General features: G+C 38.2%; 1 protein-coding gene across 3 annotated transcripts in view; it reads right to left on the bottom strand.

Moving 5' to 3' along the window:
• rdh1 (retinol dehydrogenase 1) overlaps positions 1 to 15821 on the bottom strand; it is a 40514-nt gene extending 24693 nt beyond the window's left edge. The window contains exon 1 of one of the 3 annotated variants that reach the window (XM_039757565.1): positions 15538 to 15821. Coding sequence is in view for 1 of the 3 variants with exons in the window: in XM_039757564.1 (XP_039613498.1) it covers positions 15542 to 15544 (3 nt within the window). In the remaining 2 variants the exon portion in view is untranslated. Of the gene's footprint in view, positions 1 to 3482; positions 3508 to 15537 lie in introns of those variants that run through there. The other 2 variants (XM_039757564.1, XM_039757566.1) reach the window with 2 other exon arrangements.
• Positions 15822 to 22829: the final 7008 nt, after the last annotated feature.

Below are 22829 nucleotides of genomic sequence, written 5' to 3'. Positions count from 1 at the left end.
CCCACCCATCTTAAAGCCTTACACTATACTGTAGATGTGCTCAGATGGAGACAGGTTTCAAATTGATGCGGCAGTGCTACAGCATGGAGATGACTGTGATATTGTAATGCTAATGGAAAGGTGCTATATAAAATAAAAGTTGACCTCATGGAGCTTTCATTCCCTTCCTTCCTATTGATTTCTTTCTGGCTGTTCTGTGGCCCCCTAAAGTTCTGTCCTAGTTTTCCAGCTCTCCGGATGTTTCATTATTCTATTTTAGGTGGTAAGAGCTTGAAGCTGTGACAAGTGGCATGAACTCCGGTGGGCTTTTTGTACTTTGTTTTGTTTTTTTGTTTTTTTTTCTTCCAAGTCAGTCCTGGTGGCCAGCTGACACCCCTTTTGACTGGTCAATGGCAGCTATTTGGCACTTTACAAAAAGGAAGCCTTTTGTCCTTAAATGCGGCTTTCACATCACTATACTCAATGTCCTTTGTGTCCCAGTACCCAATGGACAGTATGCCCTGCAGAGGCTGTGAGAGGCGCAACATAAAGAAAGAGGGAAGAGGGAATGAATGAGGCCCCCTGAAAAACAGAAGGAGTGAGTGCCTGAAAGTGCACCAAAAGAAAACAGGGAAAGTGGGGACAAGAATAAAATAAAATGCGAGTTCACTGTTAAGATGCTACCCGCCACCCTGCCAGACAGAGGTCCTGAGAGCAGGCTGAGTGCTGCCAGCAACAGTGCACTGATGTGCCAAGTTTGAGTAACACTCTGGCATAATGGGAGCCCCTCATCTCAAGGGTCTTCAATAAAACATTTTATGGGCATAATAATTTTAACATCTCCCTGATATTTTTATATGGTATAGATTACAGTAATCAAACTCTGGGGTTCTGTTCTCTGTATTTCATTCAATAAATATTTCTTTTCATTCACCATGAAAGTGGGGAGAATGGTGTCACAGTTGGTATTGCCACTGTACATCTCCAAACACCCAGGTTTGATTCAGTTTGCATGTTCTCCCAGAGTGCCTCTTAACTGGCCCCCCCATGGCCAGTGTGTCCTGTAATAGCCTGGCATCCCCTCTAGGGTCAGTTCCAGTTTTTTTTCCCAATGCTGTCAGAAGAGGCTCCAGCTCCCTGGCTTGGATAAAAAAAAATTGAAAATTGGACAGCAGAAGTACTTGTTTCTTCTAAGGATCCCATATCCACAATTCTTGGTTCTCCCTTTTAGTTTTTTATATTTCAATTTATGACCAAAATATCCATGAATAAGCATTTTCTAAAAAAATAGAACCAAGATGTAACATTCCCATATATAGCATTGTCACACATTTAACATTTTATGGAAGCTGTTGTTGATATATAAAAGCTCTTGTCTGAAAAAGAGTGAGTCCCGTGTCCTGAGGAGCACAAGTTGTTTCAAGATGGCCGACTATGTGCTACAGCATGTTGATGAAGAACTGAAATCTCTAGAGATGCAGATAGATAAAAAGATCTCAGGGGATAAAATGCTCACCTAATCAAAACATTACATCATTTAGGAGCGAATCAGCTAGATCTACTCCCACTCATGCCCTGGGCCAAGTCAGCCTTTCACCAGTTTCTCCTCAAGAGGGTAACAACAGAATCTGGTAACACTGACAATGCAAGCAGGGGCTCAAGCCAAGGTCACCTCCATTTTCTCCAGCTATCATCATCATCACTCACAACTGGTTCTAACCTCTGTGCTCCTCCACTATGTCTGCAGATAGCGGTGATGTGGTTGCTATGGGAAACTCCTTAGGGCACCACCTGAAATTACAGTAACCAAACCATAAAGATTTTGTGTCTTTCTGGTACATGGGTCAAAGGTGTGGAAGAAGAGTCCCGATAGTCCTTGAAAAGCACAAGAGCAGAACAATTGCAATCCACGCTGGTGGACTTTGAATCCCTCAATCTGCCTACGATGGAGAGGATACCACCTCCAAGAATTCTCATGTGCAGGTCCACTTTCCATTGCTGTGTAGATCAGATGAAATGACTGCTGGCCCTAAACACCTGGATGAGAGCCCTGTCTGAGAAGCAAAACATTGGCTTTCATCGGCATTCTGTGAGAGACCGCTTTTCTATTGATGTGATAGTCTGCATCTGAAGAGGTTTGGCATTTGGGTCCTCCCCAACATCTCAAAGATAATCTGTCTTTCTTGACTACATAGTTTTATTCGTAATTCGCAAACTTGATCCATTAGGATTAAAAGTCAAGACAGAGATAAAGAATTTAGGGGTAACTATTGACCTGAATTTTAAATCACATCTTAATCAGATCGCTAGGACAGCATTTTTATAGCAAAAGTTAGGTCCCTTTTAACTTTGCAAGATCCTGAAAAATTAGTTCACACTTTTTTGTTTTTAGTTGGCTAGATTACTGCAATGCACTCCTTTCAGGACTACCCAAAAAAGACACCAATCGATTACAACGAGTACAGAATGCAGCTGTCAGAATCTTAACTAGGAAAAGAAAATCCAAGTACATCACACCTGCCTTGATGTCACTACATTGGTTACCTACATTTTACATTTAAAATACTGCTTAATGTTTACAAAGCCTTAAATCATCTCACTCTGTCCTATATTTCAGAATGTCTTTCACGTTACACTCCAGATCATAACCTTAGATCTTCAAATGAGAGTCTGCTTAGAATTCCAAAAGCTAAACTTAAAAGAAGTGGTGAGGTGGCCTACTGCTGTTATGCACCTAAAATCTGGAGTAGCTTACCAATATAAATTCACCAGGCTGATACAGTGGAGAACTTAAAAAAACTGCTAAAACTCATTATTTTAACATGGCTTTCTCATAACTCCATTTTAATGTAACCCTGATATTCTGTATGTGCATTTAATTATCAATTTTTTTCATGGCTCCAAAATCCATACTAACCCATTACTTTCTCTGCTATTCTTTTACTGGTTTTCTCTGGTGGCGATCTAAACCACCGCCACCTGATCAAAGAACCGTGCAGTCCCTACATTGATGGATTGAAGGCCAGAGGTCCACATGACCTTCATCATCAAATTTTTCCACGTGAAGCCTGCATTGGCTCAATCTTTAGTTGTGCATTATATTAAAACTATACTAACGGATCACAGTTTAATCAAAAAGTCCAGACAGAGAGTTAAGCATGTGTAACAGGTGTCTGGTCACACTTTCAGGTGCTCTAACTGGACACCATCCAAATATCCGACTACGCCACCGAGTTTTATTAAGAGACTGGGAACTCCTGAAATTTACCAATGATAACACACAGGTTTCTTTAAATTGGGCGGTGAGTAAACACACAATGAAAGACACAACAGCAATTTCAGGAAGTAACTTCTATTACACTAGACAATAATAAGTACATGAAAAAGATAAATGAACATAAACCAAATCTAACAGTATCATGAAGAAAATTTCTTATCTTAGAAAGGAAAGCCACAGTCCACACTCTAAAAGTCCATTAAAAACATGAATTGGATGATACAACCTGTAGTGGTGCAAAGTCCTGTTTGTTCTCAGTGTTACCCCAACACTTAATTGTTCAACTGTCCACGGATGCACTCTGTTCACCGGACACTCGTTTCCAAGAGAATCGTGGAATCCCTGTTGGTGTCTCTTCGCTGTTCCTTTTTTTGTCCACTCTGGGCTCCTTGTATTGCTGTGAATTAAGCACGCCTTATTTCTTGTCTGCCAGCTTTGCTCGGTCCTTTCATGTGGCTTCCCTCTCTCGCTGGACCCACAACCGGCGTCTCCTTGTAGAGCTGTCTCTTCCTCCCTGGGAGTATTGTCGTCCTTGTGCCTCACGTCGTGCCAGCCACGTACCCTTGTCAGCCTGCGAGCCTCTGTGCTCTGTCCGAGTGTCTTGGCAGTGCTCTCAGTGGACTGTCCCTCCCTCTTGCCTTCTTCTGGCCAGAGCTTAAATCTCCTTCAGTCCCTGCAATTATCAGTTCTAGACAACCAGATTAAACAAGTGGCAGAGCTAAATTTCCTGGGTTTAACAAATAATGAAAACATGAGTTAACAAAATGTATTGTTACCAACCATTAATGAGTACAGATCTGCTGTTTAGAAACCAATATTGTCAAAAAATGTTAATTGTCAAGTCGGGTAAATACAGAAATCCTCCAAGGCAAGACTTTAAAGCGGCGATTCCTTTGCAAGACAGCTAATACTTACACAAACAATCCTGACACAATCAGTAACTGGATTATCCAGGCCCCTCCAAGGAAGCAGCAGTTCTGTGATCACACGTGGTATTGTTTGTAAATCTCAACCAGCCATAAACTTCAAAATAGCAACTCCTTTGCAAGACAGCAAATACTTACATCCTGCAGACAGCCATGACACAATGAGTAACTGGATTATCCAGGAAATTGAAAAAAAACAAGGTCCCCTTCTGACACATGAATAAATTAGTTGCCATTTCAAGCTACCCTAACACTCAGATTCAGACCTTAAATATGGCTTTACTAAATATTAAAGTGCTAACAAGTGAACTTTATACATTGACAATTGAATCAGTGTTAGGAAAATAGACTAGCTATCCCCGAGGTGAAATGTGGGTCAGCAGCAAAAGTGAGGTAGTGTTAATTGAAGTAGCACCTCCATATTATAATTTGTTCATTTGGTTCATCAAGGTTAGAACGGCAGCAGTGTAATGAGTATTTTCTCAAGTTTTAGCACTTTTGCACCTTTCAAGAGAAAGATATTCAAGGAGTGTTGCAGTCTCTCGTGTTGACCATTTAAAGACCTTCAAAATGTAAAGCATCCTTTATCAAGGAATTTTCAGATTTAGTATCTATAACAATAACCAGTTATGACAGCTTCCTAATCGTAGGTGATTTTTAATTATTATATGGACATTCAGTGTGACTCTAAAGCAAGAGAATTTATAAACTTACTGCACTTTTTAGATCTTTACCAGCACGACAGCCAGCCTACACATAAGGGAGGACACACGCTGGATTCAGTCATTTAAAAAAGGATTAGAATATGATGTGAGGCAGGTCGTGAATATTGATATCAAAGACCATTTCAGCATTTAATTTGATGCATAAATACCGATAACTACAATTAAAGAGAAACGTATTGTTAAAAACATCATTTTGATGCATGAGCAGCCTCTGATGAATCAGTCCAAATTTAGCACTTGCCCTAATACAGCCAACAATGTAACCAGTAAGGTGGAAAAGTGGGATACTAAGGTGAGAGCTACAGCTGACATAGTGGCCCCCGAAAAATTGTTAAGAAATCCTCAAGCAATAAAATATCTTGGAAGGCTCATAGAATGTCTGAACTAAAGAAAAAATACCAGAAGAGCTTCCCGGACTGTCTAAAGGTGTCAGCTGTTAAATCACCGCTTCAGAAAAATCTCACTCCTATGTCTTTGACAACTTTAGGCCATCTTGTAACCTCCTTCTTTTAAGTAAAATTGTACAAAAAGCAGTTTTAAGCAGTTAAATGATTACTCAAATACGCATTCTATTCTTGGTAAGTTTTGGAGCAAATCATAGCACAGAAACTGAACTGTTTAAAGTAGTAAACGACCGTTCTTGTTCTGTTACACTTGAGTGCACTATTTGACATTTTAGACCGCAATATTCTTATATATTGTCCTATTCAATGAGTGGGCCTTTCTGGCAGTGCCTTAAATTGGTTTAAATCTCATTTTAAAGGTAGAGAATTCTCTTTGAGTTGTACTGATTGTTGTTCAAAGATTCATTGAATTGTATTCAGCGTACAACAAGGATCTATTCTGAGCCCACTGCAGTTTTAATTTCACATGCTCCCATTAGGCCAGATTATATCAAAACACAAGGTGAACTACCATAGCTATACAGATGACATCTTGACTCATGCTTTTCTGAAGCTATAAAAAGAAAAAATGGAACATTAGAACAATATAACAAAATCAGGCCATTCACATTCCCTAACACTGAGGACTTCCAGCAAGCAAGTTATTAGAACATTAGCTGTGTAAGCCCGTGCTGTCAAAAGCCCAGGGTCTTAGAAACTATTGAAATCGTCATAAAAAAAATTGAAATGTAGAGATGTCAGGTAATTGAAAGGAACTACTCTGGGCATCTCTCTCCTAGGGGGATTCGTTTTGACGATGTGCTTGCATCGCTTGAGCATTAGCGGCGGGAGAAAAAGTACAAGGGATACCGTTTTGCCGATGTCATCAGCTACATGACTTTGTCTTTCTTCTGAGGTTTCATTTTGCAGACGTGCTGGCCTCACTTGTGTTATTAGCAGCTAATCGAATTTTGTTTCCTTGGAGGCGGAGCCCTTACCCTGACTCCACCTCTCACTTCCATGTCGAACAGACAAGCACACACACTTCCACGTGTAGACATTTATATATAAGAATAAAACAATCTAGAAAAGAAAAGGCCATTCAGCCCAGCAAAGCTCGCCAGTTCTATCCACTTATTCATCCAAAACAACATTTTATTCACCTTCTTCTGGCACTTAACATTCTGTTTGCCTTCTTAATGGCTTCTGAACATGGTCTGGCACCTGATAGTGTCAGGTCCACTATGACTCCCAAGTCCTTTTCATAAGGTGTACTTTCAATTTTCAGACCTCCTACACATAATACTTTACATTTACTGATATTAAATTTCATCTGCCACAAATCTGACTGTATGCTATCGAAGTCTGTAATGATTCAATGGATTCATAGTTATCTCCCAATCTGCCTTGCTTATAATCTGCAAACGTAACCAGCTTGTTATATGTATTCCTATCTAAATCATTTACATGTATATATTAAAAATAACAGCAACCCTAGCACTGACCCCTGTAGAACACAACTCCTGACATCACCCAAATCTGATAATTATCCTCACACCATAGCCCTGTGCTTTCTGTGTCTGAGCCAATTTTGCGCCCATCTACACACACCACCCTGAACTGCCACTTCTTTTAGTTTGATACCCAACCTCTCATGTGGCACGTTATCAAATGCTTTCTGAAAGTCAAGAAAAATAAGATCATATGCACCACTCTGATCTTATTCCTTTGTTGCTTCCTCATAGAATTCCAGCATGTTAGTAAAACATGACTTCCCTTTTCTGAACCCATGATAATTGTTCAGTAAAACACCTGTTCTTGCCATGTGTTGCTCAATCTTACCCTTACTAATTCCTTCCATTAATTTACCTATGATGCACGCTAAGCTTACTGGCCTATAGTTGCCTGGATCTGTCCGCACCCTTTTTATATAACAGGATAATATCTTCCATTTTCAAGTCTTTTGAAATTTCCCCAGTGCACAGTGACTTCCTAAAAATATTCGTCAAGGGTTTATATACATACTTGGTAACCCCTTTAAGGACTTGAGGATAAATATTATTTGGTCCTGGGGCCTCATGTATAACACCGTGCGTTGAATTCACACTATAACATGGCGTAAGCACAAAAGGGGGAATGTGTGTACGCATAGAAAATTCCAGATGCATAAATCTGTGCGTTCACCAACTTCCACGTTCTTCCGCTACATAAATCCTAATCAGCGTGAAAAGTAACACACATGCACACGCCCGCTGTCCCACCCCAACTCCTCCCAGAATTACGCCTCTTTGAATATGTAAATCAATATAAATAGTCCTTAAGCTCAGCGTTTTGTGAAAAGACAATGGCAAAAGCACAGGGGAAAATAGAATTTCAGCGAATACCAAGTGGAGGCAAAGAAAAATGTACTATTTGTTGGTCTAAACAGTGGGATAAACAACAAAAGGAAATTGATCGAGTGACATAGCGTGTTGGAGAAACTCGAAGGCTCAAGTTCACAAAGTCGCACAGTGCCCGAAATAAAAAAAAGTTGTCAGATATCAAAGTCGCTGTGAAAAGGCAAGTCGTAGCCCACCGTCTGAGTGTCATATGAAAGCTACTTAGGGAAAAAAAAATAGGCACACAATGGGGAAAAAAGCATGAAATGTCAACTTTAATCTCAAAATTTCCACTTTAATCACGTACTTTATTTTGTCATTAAAGTAGAACATCATAAACTTCATCTTAAAATTGTTTAATTTACTAGTTTCTCAAATCCCATCGTAACTAAAGTAGCACGTTAAAAACTTTGTTTTGTATTTGATCTTCTATGTGCTCTATGTATGTGAATCACTACGTGCTTCCAGGCTTTCTCTTCCTCTGACAGGACACAGAATCCATTACATTTGTGATATTACAGCTCTCTGAATAATTAAAATACTGAGATGTATGCGTGATATCATTTTCATGATAATAGGAGTTAAAGCATGTTATTAAACATGGGAACACGGTGGCGCAGTGATTGTTCATGTCTCACGCAAGATGCTTGCTGCGCCATGCGTGACCTTTGATGAAATACTTTATTGTAGCAGTACTGTCTCTTACAAATGTACTAACCCCTAATTCCTGTCCTTACTTTTTTTCTCCAAATACCCAATCACCACACAATCAGCTCTGTAATAGATGTTAAGCCATAAGTAAGCTTAGAACGCAGATTCAAAACTATTAAGGAACATTGAAATATCTTCTTTGTACATGTTTAATTATTCTATCCATCTATCCTTCCAGTGTCATGCCAGTCCCAGCAAAAATACAGGGTGAGGCAGGAGCACCGCGTCTTGTCATGTTAAATTATTAACAATATAGATTATTTAAATGAATTTAAAGTATTATCTGTATCACATAATAAACATATTTTGCTGCATTTCGTCTTAAAATGATATCGTCTTCATATGTAAATGATGGCTCAATTTGTGCAATATTATAACTGTATTACAAGTTTACAGTGAGGTGATTGTACTTATAAGTACAGACAGTTCTACAAGGAGCACTTAATGGACTGATTGAGTGCGTTTAGAGTTCTTGGGATGAAACTGTTTTTTAACCGCGAGGTCCGTACAGGCTTTGAAGCAGTTCAATTGTCAGCATGACTGAGGCAGCGTGTGCTTGATGCTGTATACCAATAATTCTCTTTCACTTTCTTTTGAAACAGACAATCATGAGTTACACCATTTTCTGACAAGGCAAAGAAGATTCTGCTTCAAGCATGCATTTTGGACCATTTGTAAAGTGAAATTTGCCATAACTATATATTATATTTTATATTTTTAAAACTTTATTTTATATTTCACTTCTTTTTTGGCAACTCCTTTCCTCTTTTTTTAATTAAGTTGCAATTACTATATTGATATTTCTTTCATTGATTATATGAACATTTTGGCCACTTACAGCTACATCTTGGCTGATTGGTAACTAAAAGTTACTAAAAAGTACACAGTTATTGTTTAAGCTTCAGTTATTATATTGAACTTTCTTTCATTATTATATGCACACTTTGGCTACCACAAAGTAACAAACTATTGGAGAGAAAGAGACCAATGCTATTTCTATTTTATTCCCTTATACCCCAATAACCGTTAGTGACAACATAAAAATACACTTCACAGATTTATATCTTGGCAATATATGTCAAAGTTATCGTATGCACAATGTACTACCTTAACCTAAGACTACAAAATATCAACAAAAGCTTAGAAGAAATATTTCCATGACCAAAAATTGAATTTTGTGAGCTGGAATGTCAAGGGTCTCTCGCACTTAACAAGTCTAAATGCCAAAATAGTATTTTTACAGGAGACTCGCTTATTAAGCAAGGACTGGTTTTAGTTGCAAAGAGAGTGGTCTGGCAAAATTTTTCACTCTAGCAATACAAAGAAAACCAGGGGTGTGGGAATCTTAATACACAGAACTAACACATTTGTAGTGTCAGATGCAACATCTGAATCTGAAGTGAGATATTTCATTGTGATGGGCAATTTATCTAGTACTAAAATGATTTTGATTAATATCTATGCATCTAATAGAACATTTTTCCAAAATGTATTTGCATCTATCCCTAACGTGAACACTCACAAAATTATAATGGCCGAAGGCTATAATTGTGTTCTAAATCCAGACCTGGATAGATTATCAGATACAATGGTGATAATATCTAATACTGCGAAGATAATTACAGTTTGTAACAGATTATAACTTATCTGACCCATGGAGGTTATTAAAACCTAATCTAAAATCATGCTCCTTCTCACCTGTACATCATTGATACTCAAGAATTGATTATTTCCTCATAAACAATAATTTTTAATCCACTATCAAATCTTGTAAGTATGACGCTACCGCTATCTCTTACCATGCCCCTCTGATCATGGAGTTTAATTACTGCATTGTAAATGCTCATCTTGTAGCTGGCATCTTAAGGTCATTAGCTGATGAGAACTGTACAGAATTTATACCCAAGCAAATTGATTATTTTCTTGATACAAATGCATCCTCAGAGGTCTCAGCTGGTATGCTCTGGGAAACTCTCAAGGCATTTTTAAGAGGACAGATTATTTCATACCTTTCTCACAAAAATACACTGGAAAAAGCCTACCTTAAACTTTTTGGCAAGCATTAATTTCCATCGTTCCTAAAAAGAACAAGGACCTACTACAGTGTGCATCATACAGACCAATTTCTCTTCAGAATAAGAATGTTAAGATACTCTCTAAAGTTCTAGCCAGGAAGACTGAGAAAGTGCTTCTTTCGATAATATCTCAAGACCAAACCGGATTTATTAAAGGCAGACACTTAGCTTCTAACCTTCGACGTTTGTTTAATATAATATATTCACTCATTATATCTAACACCCCAGAGATCTTATTATCTTTAGATGTAGAAAAAGCATTTGATATGGTTGACTGGGACTACCTATTCACCACATTGCCCAAACTTGGGTTCGGCCCAAACATATGTGCATGAATCAAACTACTTTATACTAGTTCAGAAGCCTCAGTTCATATTAACAACATTATTTCAGATAACTTCAAACTAGAACATGTACCTCGACAAGGATGCCCCATATAACACCTTTGTTTTTTTAAAAAGACATTGAACCATTGGCTGTATACCCTTTGAAACGCTTCAGAGATAGTGGATAAAATATTGTATATGTCTGTTTTCATGCTCACATCGCAGTGTATAAAAACTACACTTGTCATAAATTCATTGCGTATGCAAGTTTTCAGCTTAGTTTTGCAAACTGGCAGCACCCATCATCAAAGCAGTGCTACTGTTCCTGTGTGGTTTCCCTTTATTTTTTAGATTCACATCCCTGCTTTATCAATTAGAACAATTAGAACAATCTAGACGAGAACAGGCCATTCAGCCCAACAAAGCTCGCCAGTCCTATCCACTTGCTTCCTCCAAGAAAACATCAAGTCGAGTTTTGAAAGTCCCTAACGTCTTACTGTCTACCACACTACTTGGTAACTTATTCCAAGTGTCTATCGTTCTTTGTGTAAAGAAAAACTTCCTAATGTTTGTGCGAAATTTACCCTTAACAAGTTTCCAACTGTGTCCCCGTGTTCTTGATGAGCTCATTTTAAAATACAAGTCTCGATCCACTGTACTAATTCCCTTCATAATTTTAAACACTTCAATCATGTCACCTCTTAATCTTCTTTTGCTTAAACTGTAAAGGCCCAGCTCTTTTAATCTTTCCTCATAATTCAACCCCTGTAGACCTGGAATCAGCCTAGTCGCTCTTCTCTGGACCTTTTCTAGTGCTGCTATGTCCTTTTTGTAGCCTGGAGACCAAAACTGCACACAGTACTCAAGATGAGGCCTCACCAGTGCATTATAAAGGTTGAGCATAACCTCCTTGGACTTGTACTCCACAGATCGTGCTATATAACCTAACATTCTGTTAGCCTTCTTAATGGCTTCTGAACACTGTTTGGAAGTTGATAGCTTGGAGTCCACTATGACTCCTAAATCCTTCTCATAAGGTGTACTCTCGATTTTTCGACCGCCCATTGTGTATTCAAACCTAATATTTTTACTTCCTATGTGTAATACTTTACATTTACTGACATTAAATTTCATCTGCCACAAATCTGCCCAAGCCTGTATGCTATCCAAGTCCTTCTGTAATGATATAACGGATTCCAAATTATCTGCTAATCCACCTATCTTGGTATCATCTGCAAACTTAACCAGCTTGTTACTTATATTCCTATCTAAATCATTTATATATATTAAAAATAGCAGCGGCCCTAGCACTGACCCCTGTGGAACACCACTCTTAACATCAGCCAGTTCTGATGAGGTTCCTCGCACCATCACCCTCTGCTTCCTGTGTCTGAGCCAATTCTGCACCCATCTAAAAACATCACCCTGAATTCCCACTTCTTTTAACTTGATGCCCAACCTCTCATGTGGCACCTTATCAAATGCTTTCTGAAAGTCCAGATAAATAATATCATAAGCTCCACTTTGATCGTATCCTTTTGTTGCCTCCTCATAGAATTCCAACATGTTAGTAAAACACGACCTCCCCTTCTGAACCCATGCTGACTGTTCAGAATAACTCCTGTCCTTGTCATGTGTTGCTCAATCTTATCCTTAATAATTCCTTCCATTAATTTTCCTGTGATGCTTGTTAAGCTTACTGGCCTATAGTTGCTTGGATCTGCCCTGTCACCCTTTTTATATAATGGGATGATATTTGCCATTTTCCAGTCCTTTGGAATCTCTCCAGTGCACAGTGACTTCCTAAAAATACGTGTCAAGGGTTTATATATGTACTCACTAGCCTCCTTAAGAACACGAGGATAAATATTATCTGGGCCTGGTGATTTGTTTGATTTCATCTTATTTAATCTGAGCAGCACTTCTCCCTCTACAATTTCCAAATCCCTCAGTACCTCCTTAGTAGTTGTGTTTACCTCTGGCAGGTTATCCACTTGCTCACTTGTAAACACCTCAGAAAAATGTAAGTTTAGGGCATCTGCTATTTCATTGTCTGTATCTTTTAATTCCCCTTTACTATTCCTGATGAACTTGACCTCCTCCTTAACTGTTCTTTTACTACTAAAATACTGAAAGAATCTCTTGGGGTCTTCTTTCGCCTTATCTGCTATATTCCTCTCCAACTGTCTTTTAGCCTCTCTGATATCCTTCTTAATGGTTGCCCTCATGTTCTCATACGCGCTACGGTTCTCTTTGCAGTCATTAGTCTTATATGCCTTATACAGCAGTTACATCAAATACACTGAAATTCACCGCTTATCATTTTTTTAGTTTAAGGCATCTGATTGTAATCAACTTATAACCATATAATGGTGCTTTAGTGTTGTCACTTTCAGTGCACCACTCTGAGTATTTTAACCCACTGTATCACTGTATCTGAGTAGGAATCACAGCTCTAAAGCAGCTGACCGGAAAGCTCTATGGCAGTTTGTGTCGACAGCGAAGAGAATTATTGGGATACAGCTTCTAGCACACGCTGCCTCAGCCATGGGCAAAGTCTATTTCAAATTCTTCCATTCTGCAAACACTACACAGCATTTCCTGCAGGGACCTCGCGGTTCAGAAATACTTCCATCCCAAGAGCTAAAAAACGCACTCTATCAGTCCATCAACTGCTCCTGGGAGAACTGTTTGTACTTATAAGTACAATTACCTCACTGTAAACTTGCATTACAGTTATAATATTGCACAACCTGAGCTACTTATGCTTTCATATTGTATATTCTTCATTGTTTTTTATCATATTATTATTATTATTGTTTTTGTTATTTTATCATTTTAAAAGAAAATAAGTTTATGGAGGAGTTGCATATTCAATCTAATTATACCATATAATAACAATAAAGGAATTTAATTCAATTCAATAGAATTGATGACTGGTTTCTAAGTCGATTTAGATTTCCAAGCGCTATCCTCTTGGAGCTCTTGATATAATTTTTAAGATGAAATGCAGTAAAGTATGTATATTACATTATACAGATACATTTTTAACCTCATTTAAATAATGTATACTGTTAATAATTAAATGTGTGGGGACGGTGGTGCAGTGGTAGTGATGAGTTGGCACCTCTGTTCAGGGATCATTCCAGCCTTGCACTGTATGCTTGCTGAGACTGGCATGACCTTGGATGGATAGATGGATGGAATAATTAAACATGTACTACGAAGATATTTCAATGTTCTTTAAATGTTTGGAAGAATTGACATTCTAAGCTTACAGATGGCTTGACATTTATTACAGAGCTGAGTGTGTTGCAATTAGTTACTTGAAGAAAGAAAAGGAAGGACAGGAATTGGTGGTTAGTACGTTTGAAAGAGACAGTACTGCTGCAATAAATTATTTCTTTTTTTTTTTCAGAATCTGTTGTTTTAGTCTCAAGTTACAGTATCCACAAAAGTTTCACAACAGACTCACAAATATATAGTTTTCCCAAAACTGCTAAAAAATATATATATTTTTTAAATTAATTTTATTACAATCCATACAAATCAATGAAGTTTTTACAGAAAGAAAAATTGAGTTAAGAACAAATCGATCCCCACCCCTGGGAGAGAGAGCAAGCTAAACGACATGAAATTATTTCATCAAATGTCGCGCATGCAGCAACAAGAATCTTGCCGGAGGCAGGAATAATCTCTGGACGGGGTGCCAGCTCATTTCTACCACTGCGCCACCGTGCCCCATGTTTTATACATGCTTTAATTCCTATCATCATGAAAAATATTTCAAGTATACATCTTAGTATTTAAATTGTTCAGTGAGCTGTAATATCATGAATGTAATGTATTCTGTGTCCTGTTGGCATAGGAGAAAGCCCATTTAAGAAGCACATAGTGATTCACACACATAGAGTACATAGGAGAACACACAGTATACAAAGCATTTAATATGCTACTTTAGTTATGATGGGATTTGAGAAACTAGTAAATTAAAAGATTTTAAGATGAAGTTTATGACATTCAACTTTTTACTTTTTTGGGTACTGCATTTCAAAATTTGGTGTGGAGTTCTTCTCCGACACTCTAAGGTATCTATCTACCTAACTATCTGTTTGAATTATTATTTCATAATTGCCTTTTTATTTATTGATGTTTGAACCTATCTTAGATAGTGTTGGCAGGGTTGTGACATCAAATTCAGCACAACGTAGGCTATGAGATGGCAACAAGGCTGGCAACTATAAACAACATGGCCGTATACACATGAAAACAATATAGAATGGTAGCACCCATACATTTCAACAAAATAAGTTAAAGAATAGGTAAAACCCATTAAAAATTAATAGTAAAACTCAGATAAACCATGACGGAGGCAAGGAAATAGCAAAGCAATCAGCAGTGCATGAAACAGAAACTAAGCAAGTGGTTTATTAAAGTACACAGTCCAGAAAATTGCAAAAGCAGCAAAAAGAGAAAGTCATTACAATTTTCAATATATGCCTCCTCTAATTTACCTAACGTTTAGTGTCAAAAGGAGCCATCCTGGTGTCATTGCTTGCTTGCAGGAGCACACACTGAATGTGACACCAGGTCAGGGAGTGACACTCACATAACCTCTGACACTTTACAACTGCCTAAAGAAAAGCCACACGGACATGTGGCTAGCCTGGTCACTGGTTGATACTATAAATGCTGTGGTGTCTTGAAAAACAAAAGGAAATATTAAAAAAAAAAACCAGAAGAAATACTTAACACACCTACCATGTTGTTGATCCTGATTTCTTTTTCAAGTTCTTCCAGAAATGTTTCTTTTTAGGTGGAGGCTAGAGCAGACTAACCAGATCTGCAAGCTAAAGTCCAAATCTCCGCTTTATTGAAAGTGTGCCAAAGCAGAATTCAGTCCAATGAATTGGTATACAGCACACTGGGCACTGTTGCACACACTGACTAATGGAATACTGTCAGAGTCAAAGAAAAGAAAAGTGTGAGATGTAAAACTGGCCAGAGGCAGTCCTTTCTAGTCACTTGTCCCACCCCCAAGTAAACAGGGAGACAGACAAGTTAAAATGCAAACTATAGGGAACAAAACAACTCACACACACACACACACCCCCAACCTGGGAGGATCTCATGACTGTATCAGCACAGCAGATGGCCTCAGGCACAGAGGCACTGCCATCATCTTATCACACTGGCTGCTGTAGCAAAGACCAGCCATTGTCTCATATGCTTATCAGTGACCGTGGACTGTGATATGAGGGGCCTGCAGAATTTTGTGCAGCTTTAGAAATGCTTGTTGAACTTGTAGAAGTGTAGCACCTCACTATGGCCTCACGAGTACTGCAGGTGATTTAAGGACTGACAAGAGGATTGAATCTGTAAATGGCAATCTTAGGTGCCTCTGCTAAACCGCCTGGCATGCAAAAACTAAAAGGACCCACTTGGGCCTTAAGAGTCTCAATCATTCATTTGCAATGGCATGCAAAGGTTTGGGAACCCTCGCTTAAAATGTCTGTTACTGTCTACAGTACACAGCTGGACATGGAAGAGCTTAATGTAAAAATCATAAAAAGATACTGGAAAACCTGGAAAAGGACAATTTTAGTAACATGACATCAATGATTAGTATCAGTACCCAAAAATCCTGATTGGAAACTCCGTACTTAGAATATACCAAACATACATAATATATATTGGGGGAAATTTAGAGTTTATTGAATTGACCAAAATCCCACATTGTGACATGAATTTACATGAAAGAAGGCTGAATACTTTTTCAAGGTATTATAGATACACTGTAAACAGTCCAGTAAAAATACTTTACATTAACTGCATATATTTAAAAAAAGAAAGCTATAATGAAATAAACAGTTAAAATAATATTAAACAGACAAATGTATATACATTTAAGTAGTGTTTTAGCTCTCAATTTAAAAATTTCAGGACTATTTTCCGAATAATTATTGCATAGTAGTAAACTCACAATGGTACAAAAATCAAGATTTGCATAAAGCTAGTATATTTGCATAAGGAAACGTCCCCCTTTACAGCAACGCTACAAATTCTTCCATATACCTCCCATATTTTGACACTGTGAAAAACAAAAATTTAATGATACTTCTGAATTTTTATTTTGTGGCTACGGAAGCGAATTTATGCTGTTATTTTTGAAATACTGGCAAAATTGTAGCTCACTCTACTTCAGAAAAGCAACATTTCCTTCACCCCTGGACAACAAGACTTCTTCTTCTTCCTCTTGTTCCTCTTTCAGCTGCTCCCATTTTTAGGTTGCCACAGCGGATCATCTTTTTCCATATTTTCCTGTTCTCTGCGTCTTGCTCTGTTACACCCATCACCTTCATGTCCTCACTCACCACATCCTTAAACAACATCTTGAACAACAAGGCTTGTTTGCTTTAAACATTGGATCAAAAGCAACGACTAAAATAACTGAGTATTGATGTTTTTATATTTGGGTACTTAGGGGGCTCCACCCCCTGCTCTCTTCGCTCGCCAACCCCCAGGTATGGTTAACTGGATATACAATTTAAAGAGATTGTTATATTCATGGGAATTGTTACATATGCATTATTTTCATTTTTACTTAATATGTGGAATTAACTTTAAACCAATATCTCATTGAATTTTGATTCTGTGTTTGGACTAACACTGTGACAACGCAACATATAACTGCCTGTGAGTGAATATTGTTTCTTTCTCTCTAATTAATAAACCGACTTTGTCAAATGTTCATCCCTGTGACTTGTTAATTGTCATAGCAAAGGCTATTGTAATGGGAAATTGTAAACGTTTTAATACGAATGGCATTATCAAGATCAACTTTGGTGTCTAATGTTATCCGCGACAGATGTACTACATTACCTTTCTTGTCGCCTGTTAAAATTTTACATGCTAGAATTGTTTGACCAATTTTGAATACAACTAATCTTGTCCTATTGCATAACCCATCATTCGTACATAAATTACACAATAACAATACAATACATCCTTCTTTCAACAGTAATTTGGCCAGTGGAAGACCGGATGCTGTTAACGGTTGTAAATATTCTATGGAATATTGTAAGTTAATGTTTTCAACTTCCACACGATCACAACTAACTGCTTCAGCATAGTCTATTGATACGCATTTAATCAATTTGCCATGTAACCGATAAACAATATTTGCGTTAATTCGTTTGACTTCATTGTTTCTTGCTGCCATATTTAGATGAATGGGTGATTCTAAACTGGATCTTCGTAAGTGTGTGTGTGTGTTCATAAGTAAGCCCTTTAATGGATTGATGTTTGTCGAGGTTAATTGCCGGAATGCACCTGATGACTGTGGTCTTGTTTGAAAATAGTTGTAAGTAGGGCGTGACTTGGAAGAATCTCATGGCAAACGTCTTCGTCTCACTGGACTTCCTTCCAAAAAGTCTTTTCTAAAAGCCACATCTTGTAGCAGGATTAGTCTCGCCTTGATTCAATAGAATTATGAGATGGTAGTTAAAATTAGAATGAAAAAATTTAACCCTTTCGGCCCTAACATCCTATTACTAGTACATAAATATGCAGCCATTTTTGTAAAGCACAGGTACGTTTGAAGCCATTGGAACCGGGTGTGCTACTTTTACACAGACTGGAAAGACTGGCATACAGTCTGTGAAACACGGAAGTGAAAATGGATGCTTCCAGACGTGTGCACCACTTTCAATTTTATTTCCTCAAGAATATTGCAGTATTTGACAGCTATTAAATAATAATAGTGATAATTTTTGTTTTTTCATTTTGAGCTTCCTAGACACTCCAAAGGTAGAATATCTCGCAAAGAAAATTTTCCCATAATAACAGATAATCCAGGGCTGAAAGGGTTAAGATAACTTTAATGATGACTGAAATATAATAGTGAACTTTGATTAGTTTACAAATCATACACCGGTCTATACTCCTGACAGTTTTTGATGGTTACGTGATTGGTTGCTCAACTTAAATTACAGCCACATTTTTATAGTATATGAATATGTATGTGCACACGTCATAAATGTAGGAAAGTTGGTTCTTGCAGCACGGAGATAAAAGAAAGAGACAAATATATGGGACGTTGGGTATAAGTTGTACCTGTTGCAATGTTCACACTTCTCTCTATGCTTTGGTTTCTATTACATTGAAAGGGCACCTGACACTGACTCAGTTTACTTTTCTAGGGAAGGGGCTGTCTTGGAATAGAAGCTTGTTGATGTTGCATCCTCCTTTTCTTTTCCATTGCCTTTTCTAGTAAGATGCGACAATGAAGTTCCTCTGCCATATGAGCCATGAACACTCTTCTTCTCACAGTAGCCCAGAGCATGCCTTGCACAGTACATATGCATTGATCCTGCTGCATTGAATAAGCTCACGCCTTCTGGTGCACGATATCGGCGCAACCTCTCCTGATCAGTCTCTAAGTAACAGCGCCAGCGTAAATTCACACCGATCTGACACTGTTCATTTTCAAATAATATTGCATTAGTGCGATGATGTTTTCTGATTAATTTTATACCCAATGTCTCATATATTTGTCTCTTTGTTTTTTTCTCCGTGCTGCATCGACATCGTGCACCAGAAGGCGTGAGCTTATTCAGTGCAGCAGGAACACTCAATTAAACTGAATTAAAAAAATATGATGATGAGAAAACAATAAGGCAGATTCACCAGCGTTTGTGTGTCAGCTTTTATCCCTCCAGATCAGAGAATGTCCAGTTCCATTGCCTCAAAACACCACTCAAATCTGCTCGAGGGGTCAGTAGTATGTATCGTGATCATGAGTGAGAGAATAGAAGTGAAACTTTTACAAGTACAGTACTAGTAGTACTAGGATGACACTGCACTCTACTGTATGTGGGAGAAACTGGACAAGCACTCCACCAGAGAATGAATTTACACAGGTTCCACATTAAACGTGGCAACACAGATGTTCCTGTAGCGCCCACTTCAACAGCCATGGACACTGTGAGAGGGACTTTAAAGTCACAGTGCTTATGGACAACTTCAAAACACAGCAAGAGAAAAAAGAATGGGAAGTTAAACTCATGTTAAAATTGAATACATTACAACATGGCTTGAATAGAGACAAAGAGTTTTATGGCCATGTATGAGGACTGTTTGCATCTCTCAGAATGACACAGACTACCTGTCTACAGACCCATATTGCTTTGAAAAACTCATCACAAACTTCTAAAGACTTTGTTGGACAGTTATCTTATCCACAGATCTTGACCATACATTGTTCTTCTCTCTCTTGTTAAATTAATCTTAGCCTGAATGAATCTATACATTTTTACATTTAAGATCCATCCATTGTCTAACCCGCTGAATCGAATAGTGTCACGGGGTCTGCTGGAGCCAATCCCAGCCAACACAGGGCACAAGGCAGGAACCAATCCTGGGCAGGGTGCCAACCCACCGCAGGACACACACAAACACACCCACACACCAAGCACACACTAGGGCCAATTTAGAATCACCAATCCACCTAACCTGCATGTCTTTACATTTGAGATTTCTCATTTAAAGATTTACCAATGTTGTTTTTTCTCCTAATGTGTGTATATAAACACAGGGTACTCCAGTTTCTGTGTTACATTTTGCCTGAAGAAGGGGCCTGAGTTGCCTTGAAAGCTTGCATACTGTAATCTTTTTTAGTACTATAAATGTACATGGTCTGTTACAGACGCAAACCAAATGTATATGTGTACTGTATAATATTAACATTAAGAGCACCTCACTACTGAAAACAACCTGCGGCTCCTTGATTACAAGTCAGCAAATCTAACACCACAGAAGCTGTTGTATCGTCCTTGAACCTTTTGTGAAAGTGTTTATTTGATCTTTGGACTTCATGCTTCACACATTCTATGGTTTATGCCTACATTTTGTAACATTTATTACTAAAATATGAAAAAAATTCTGTTTTAACAATGTATTTACACAGATTACTGTAGGAACGGAACACACATGAAATGCATGTGTTCCAAATAATGATCTATTATTTCCACTCTAAATCTCCAGCAGTTCACTCACTCCCAGATAATCAAAGAAGGCATGAGCTGGGAGAATTCTGTGAACTTTCAGCGATGGTGGGGGGATGGAATAGCCGGCTGCTTGCTGCTTGTCTTAATCCCCCAGCCATCTCCTACAATAAATATATACTGTATATATATATATATATATATATTAATATATAATTAAAAATATAAATAATAATGCAATATATAAAAAAGCACTCCTGCTACAGAAACAGATGTCAAGTGCTTTAACTTCCTTGCAAGGCGAGGGTCCCAGCTTGTGAACTTTTGGAGATGAGCTAGTGGTTTAGAGTCCAGACAGTTGCTCTTGAGACCAATTTGCTTATGCAAATCCTTTGTTTAACGTTACCACGAAAAAGCCATAGCTTTTAACACTTACTCGATATAACTGAGCATGTTATAAACTTATTAATAATAGCAATAATTTGCAGTACTTTTCTACCAAAAAAAATATGCCATCATCACCATAACTGGCAACTGATGATGAAGGGAAAACAGTTGGTCCTGGTGGTGAGATCAGGACTGGTGGAAGGTGAGAACCCTGTCTATTCTCTGATAGGGCAGCTCAGATAGGCTCCGCCTCTTCAGAACCCTAAACTGTATTAAGCATCTTCAGTAAATGAAAAAAGACTGATTAGCATTGTTGCCTCACTTCTTTGCAATCCTGGGTTCAAATCCCAGCCTGGTAACTTTCTGTATAAAGCTTTCACGTCTTCCCCTATATCTCTTTGGGTTCTTCTGAAGATAAACAGCCCACAAAACATGGAGGTCACTCGCTGAACACGGCATCCAAGCACAGGATCAGAACTATTCACTGAAGAAACATGCAGTAAGTGAAGTCTGCTTAGAAAATATTACAAAATAGCAAAAAAGAAATGATGCAAACAGAAATTGATCTCAATAAATTAATATTGTTTATTGAATGATCTTGATATAATAATTTTGTACAGCTGCTCTAGTCTTCAGTATCATTTTTTTAATTTAACAAATATTGATATATATTGATATATATTCTTCACAAACATGGTATATATTATTGATGGTGACATGACGCCACCAACCATGCCATTCATTAAGCCTTCTTAATCGTGAGCAGGGTCACGGTGGGCTGGAGTCGACCCTGGCAAGAACAGAGTGCAAAGCAGGAACAACATGTTAGCATTGCCAGTCCACCTAACCTGCATATTTGTGGACTGCAGGAGGAAAGACAGGGAGAACATGCAAACACCACAGAGGGAGGTCCTGGGGTGTGAACCCTTGTCTCCATAATGTGAGGCATGTGGACGAAATCTCAGACCCGACAGCAGGTGTGGTTATAAAGCAGCTTTATTATTCAGAGTCACGGTGAGAAGAGTTTCAGAAAAGCAGACAATCAAATGTACATGACAGCGTCAGGGCTCTTCTGAACCCCGTCTGTTGGGTGGGGTCCAGTTTTATACCCCTAGAATGCGTAATTTAATATCATTATAAAATGTAACAGTCAACACTTTATTATACACAATCCTTGAGCCCCTTCAACGCCCCTTATGCAACTTGATTTCTTGGCTCCTTTTGTTATGGCGTTCAGATGTAAGCTAAGGGAAAACGTGATAAGGCAGACTCATGTGTGGAATGCTCAGACCTCGAGTCCTTTGCACAAACATTTTTCTGTTTGCTAAAACAAAGCATGCTGTTACTTGGTTTCGTAAAGCTTACTTCTCAGACATGAATTAGTACAAGGGAACGAAGAGAACATTCGTCTTCCACAGGCAGCAGCACTATGACTGTGCCACCCAAAGCACCAAACCATTCCAGCAAAGTGGTTTAAGAAAAGATTCTTATAAACACTACGCCATCTGTTGCCAACATGAGGAACAGGACACAAATGCTATAAGCCCAGTAACTGAATTTTCACCTCTCAATGGGGGTCTCATTTATAAATCTTTACATGGATTAGAACATGAAAGTGAAATTATATTTACTCCACAAACAGAATAATTTGTACTCCA

The sequence above is a fragment of the Polypterus senegalus genome, chromosome 6 (genome assembly GCF_016835505.1).
Source record: "Polypterus senegalus isolate Bchr_013 chromosome 6, ASM1683550v1, whole genome shotgun sequence".
Taxonomy (NCBI): Eukaryota; Metazoa; Chordata; class Cladistia; order Polypteriformes; family Polypteridae; genus Polypterus; species Polypterus senegalus.
Note: the sequence above shows the minus strand (reverse complement) of the source record. Positions and strands in the feature narration are given on the sequence as shown.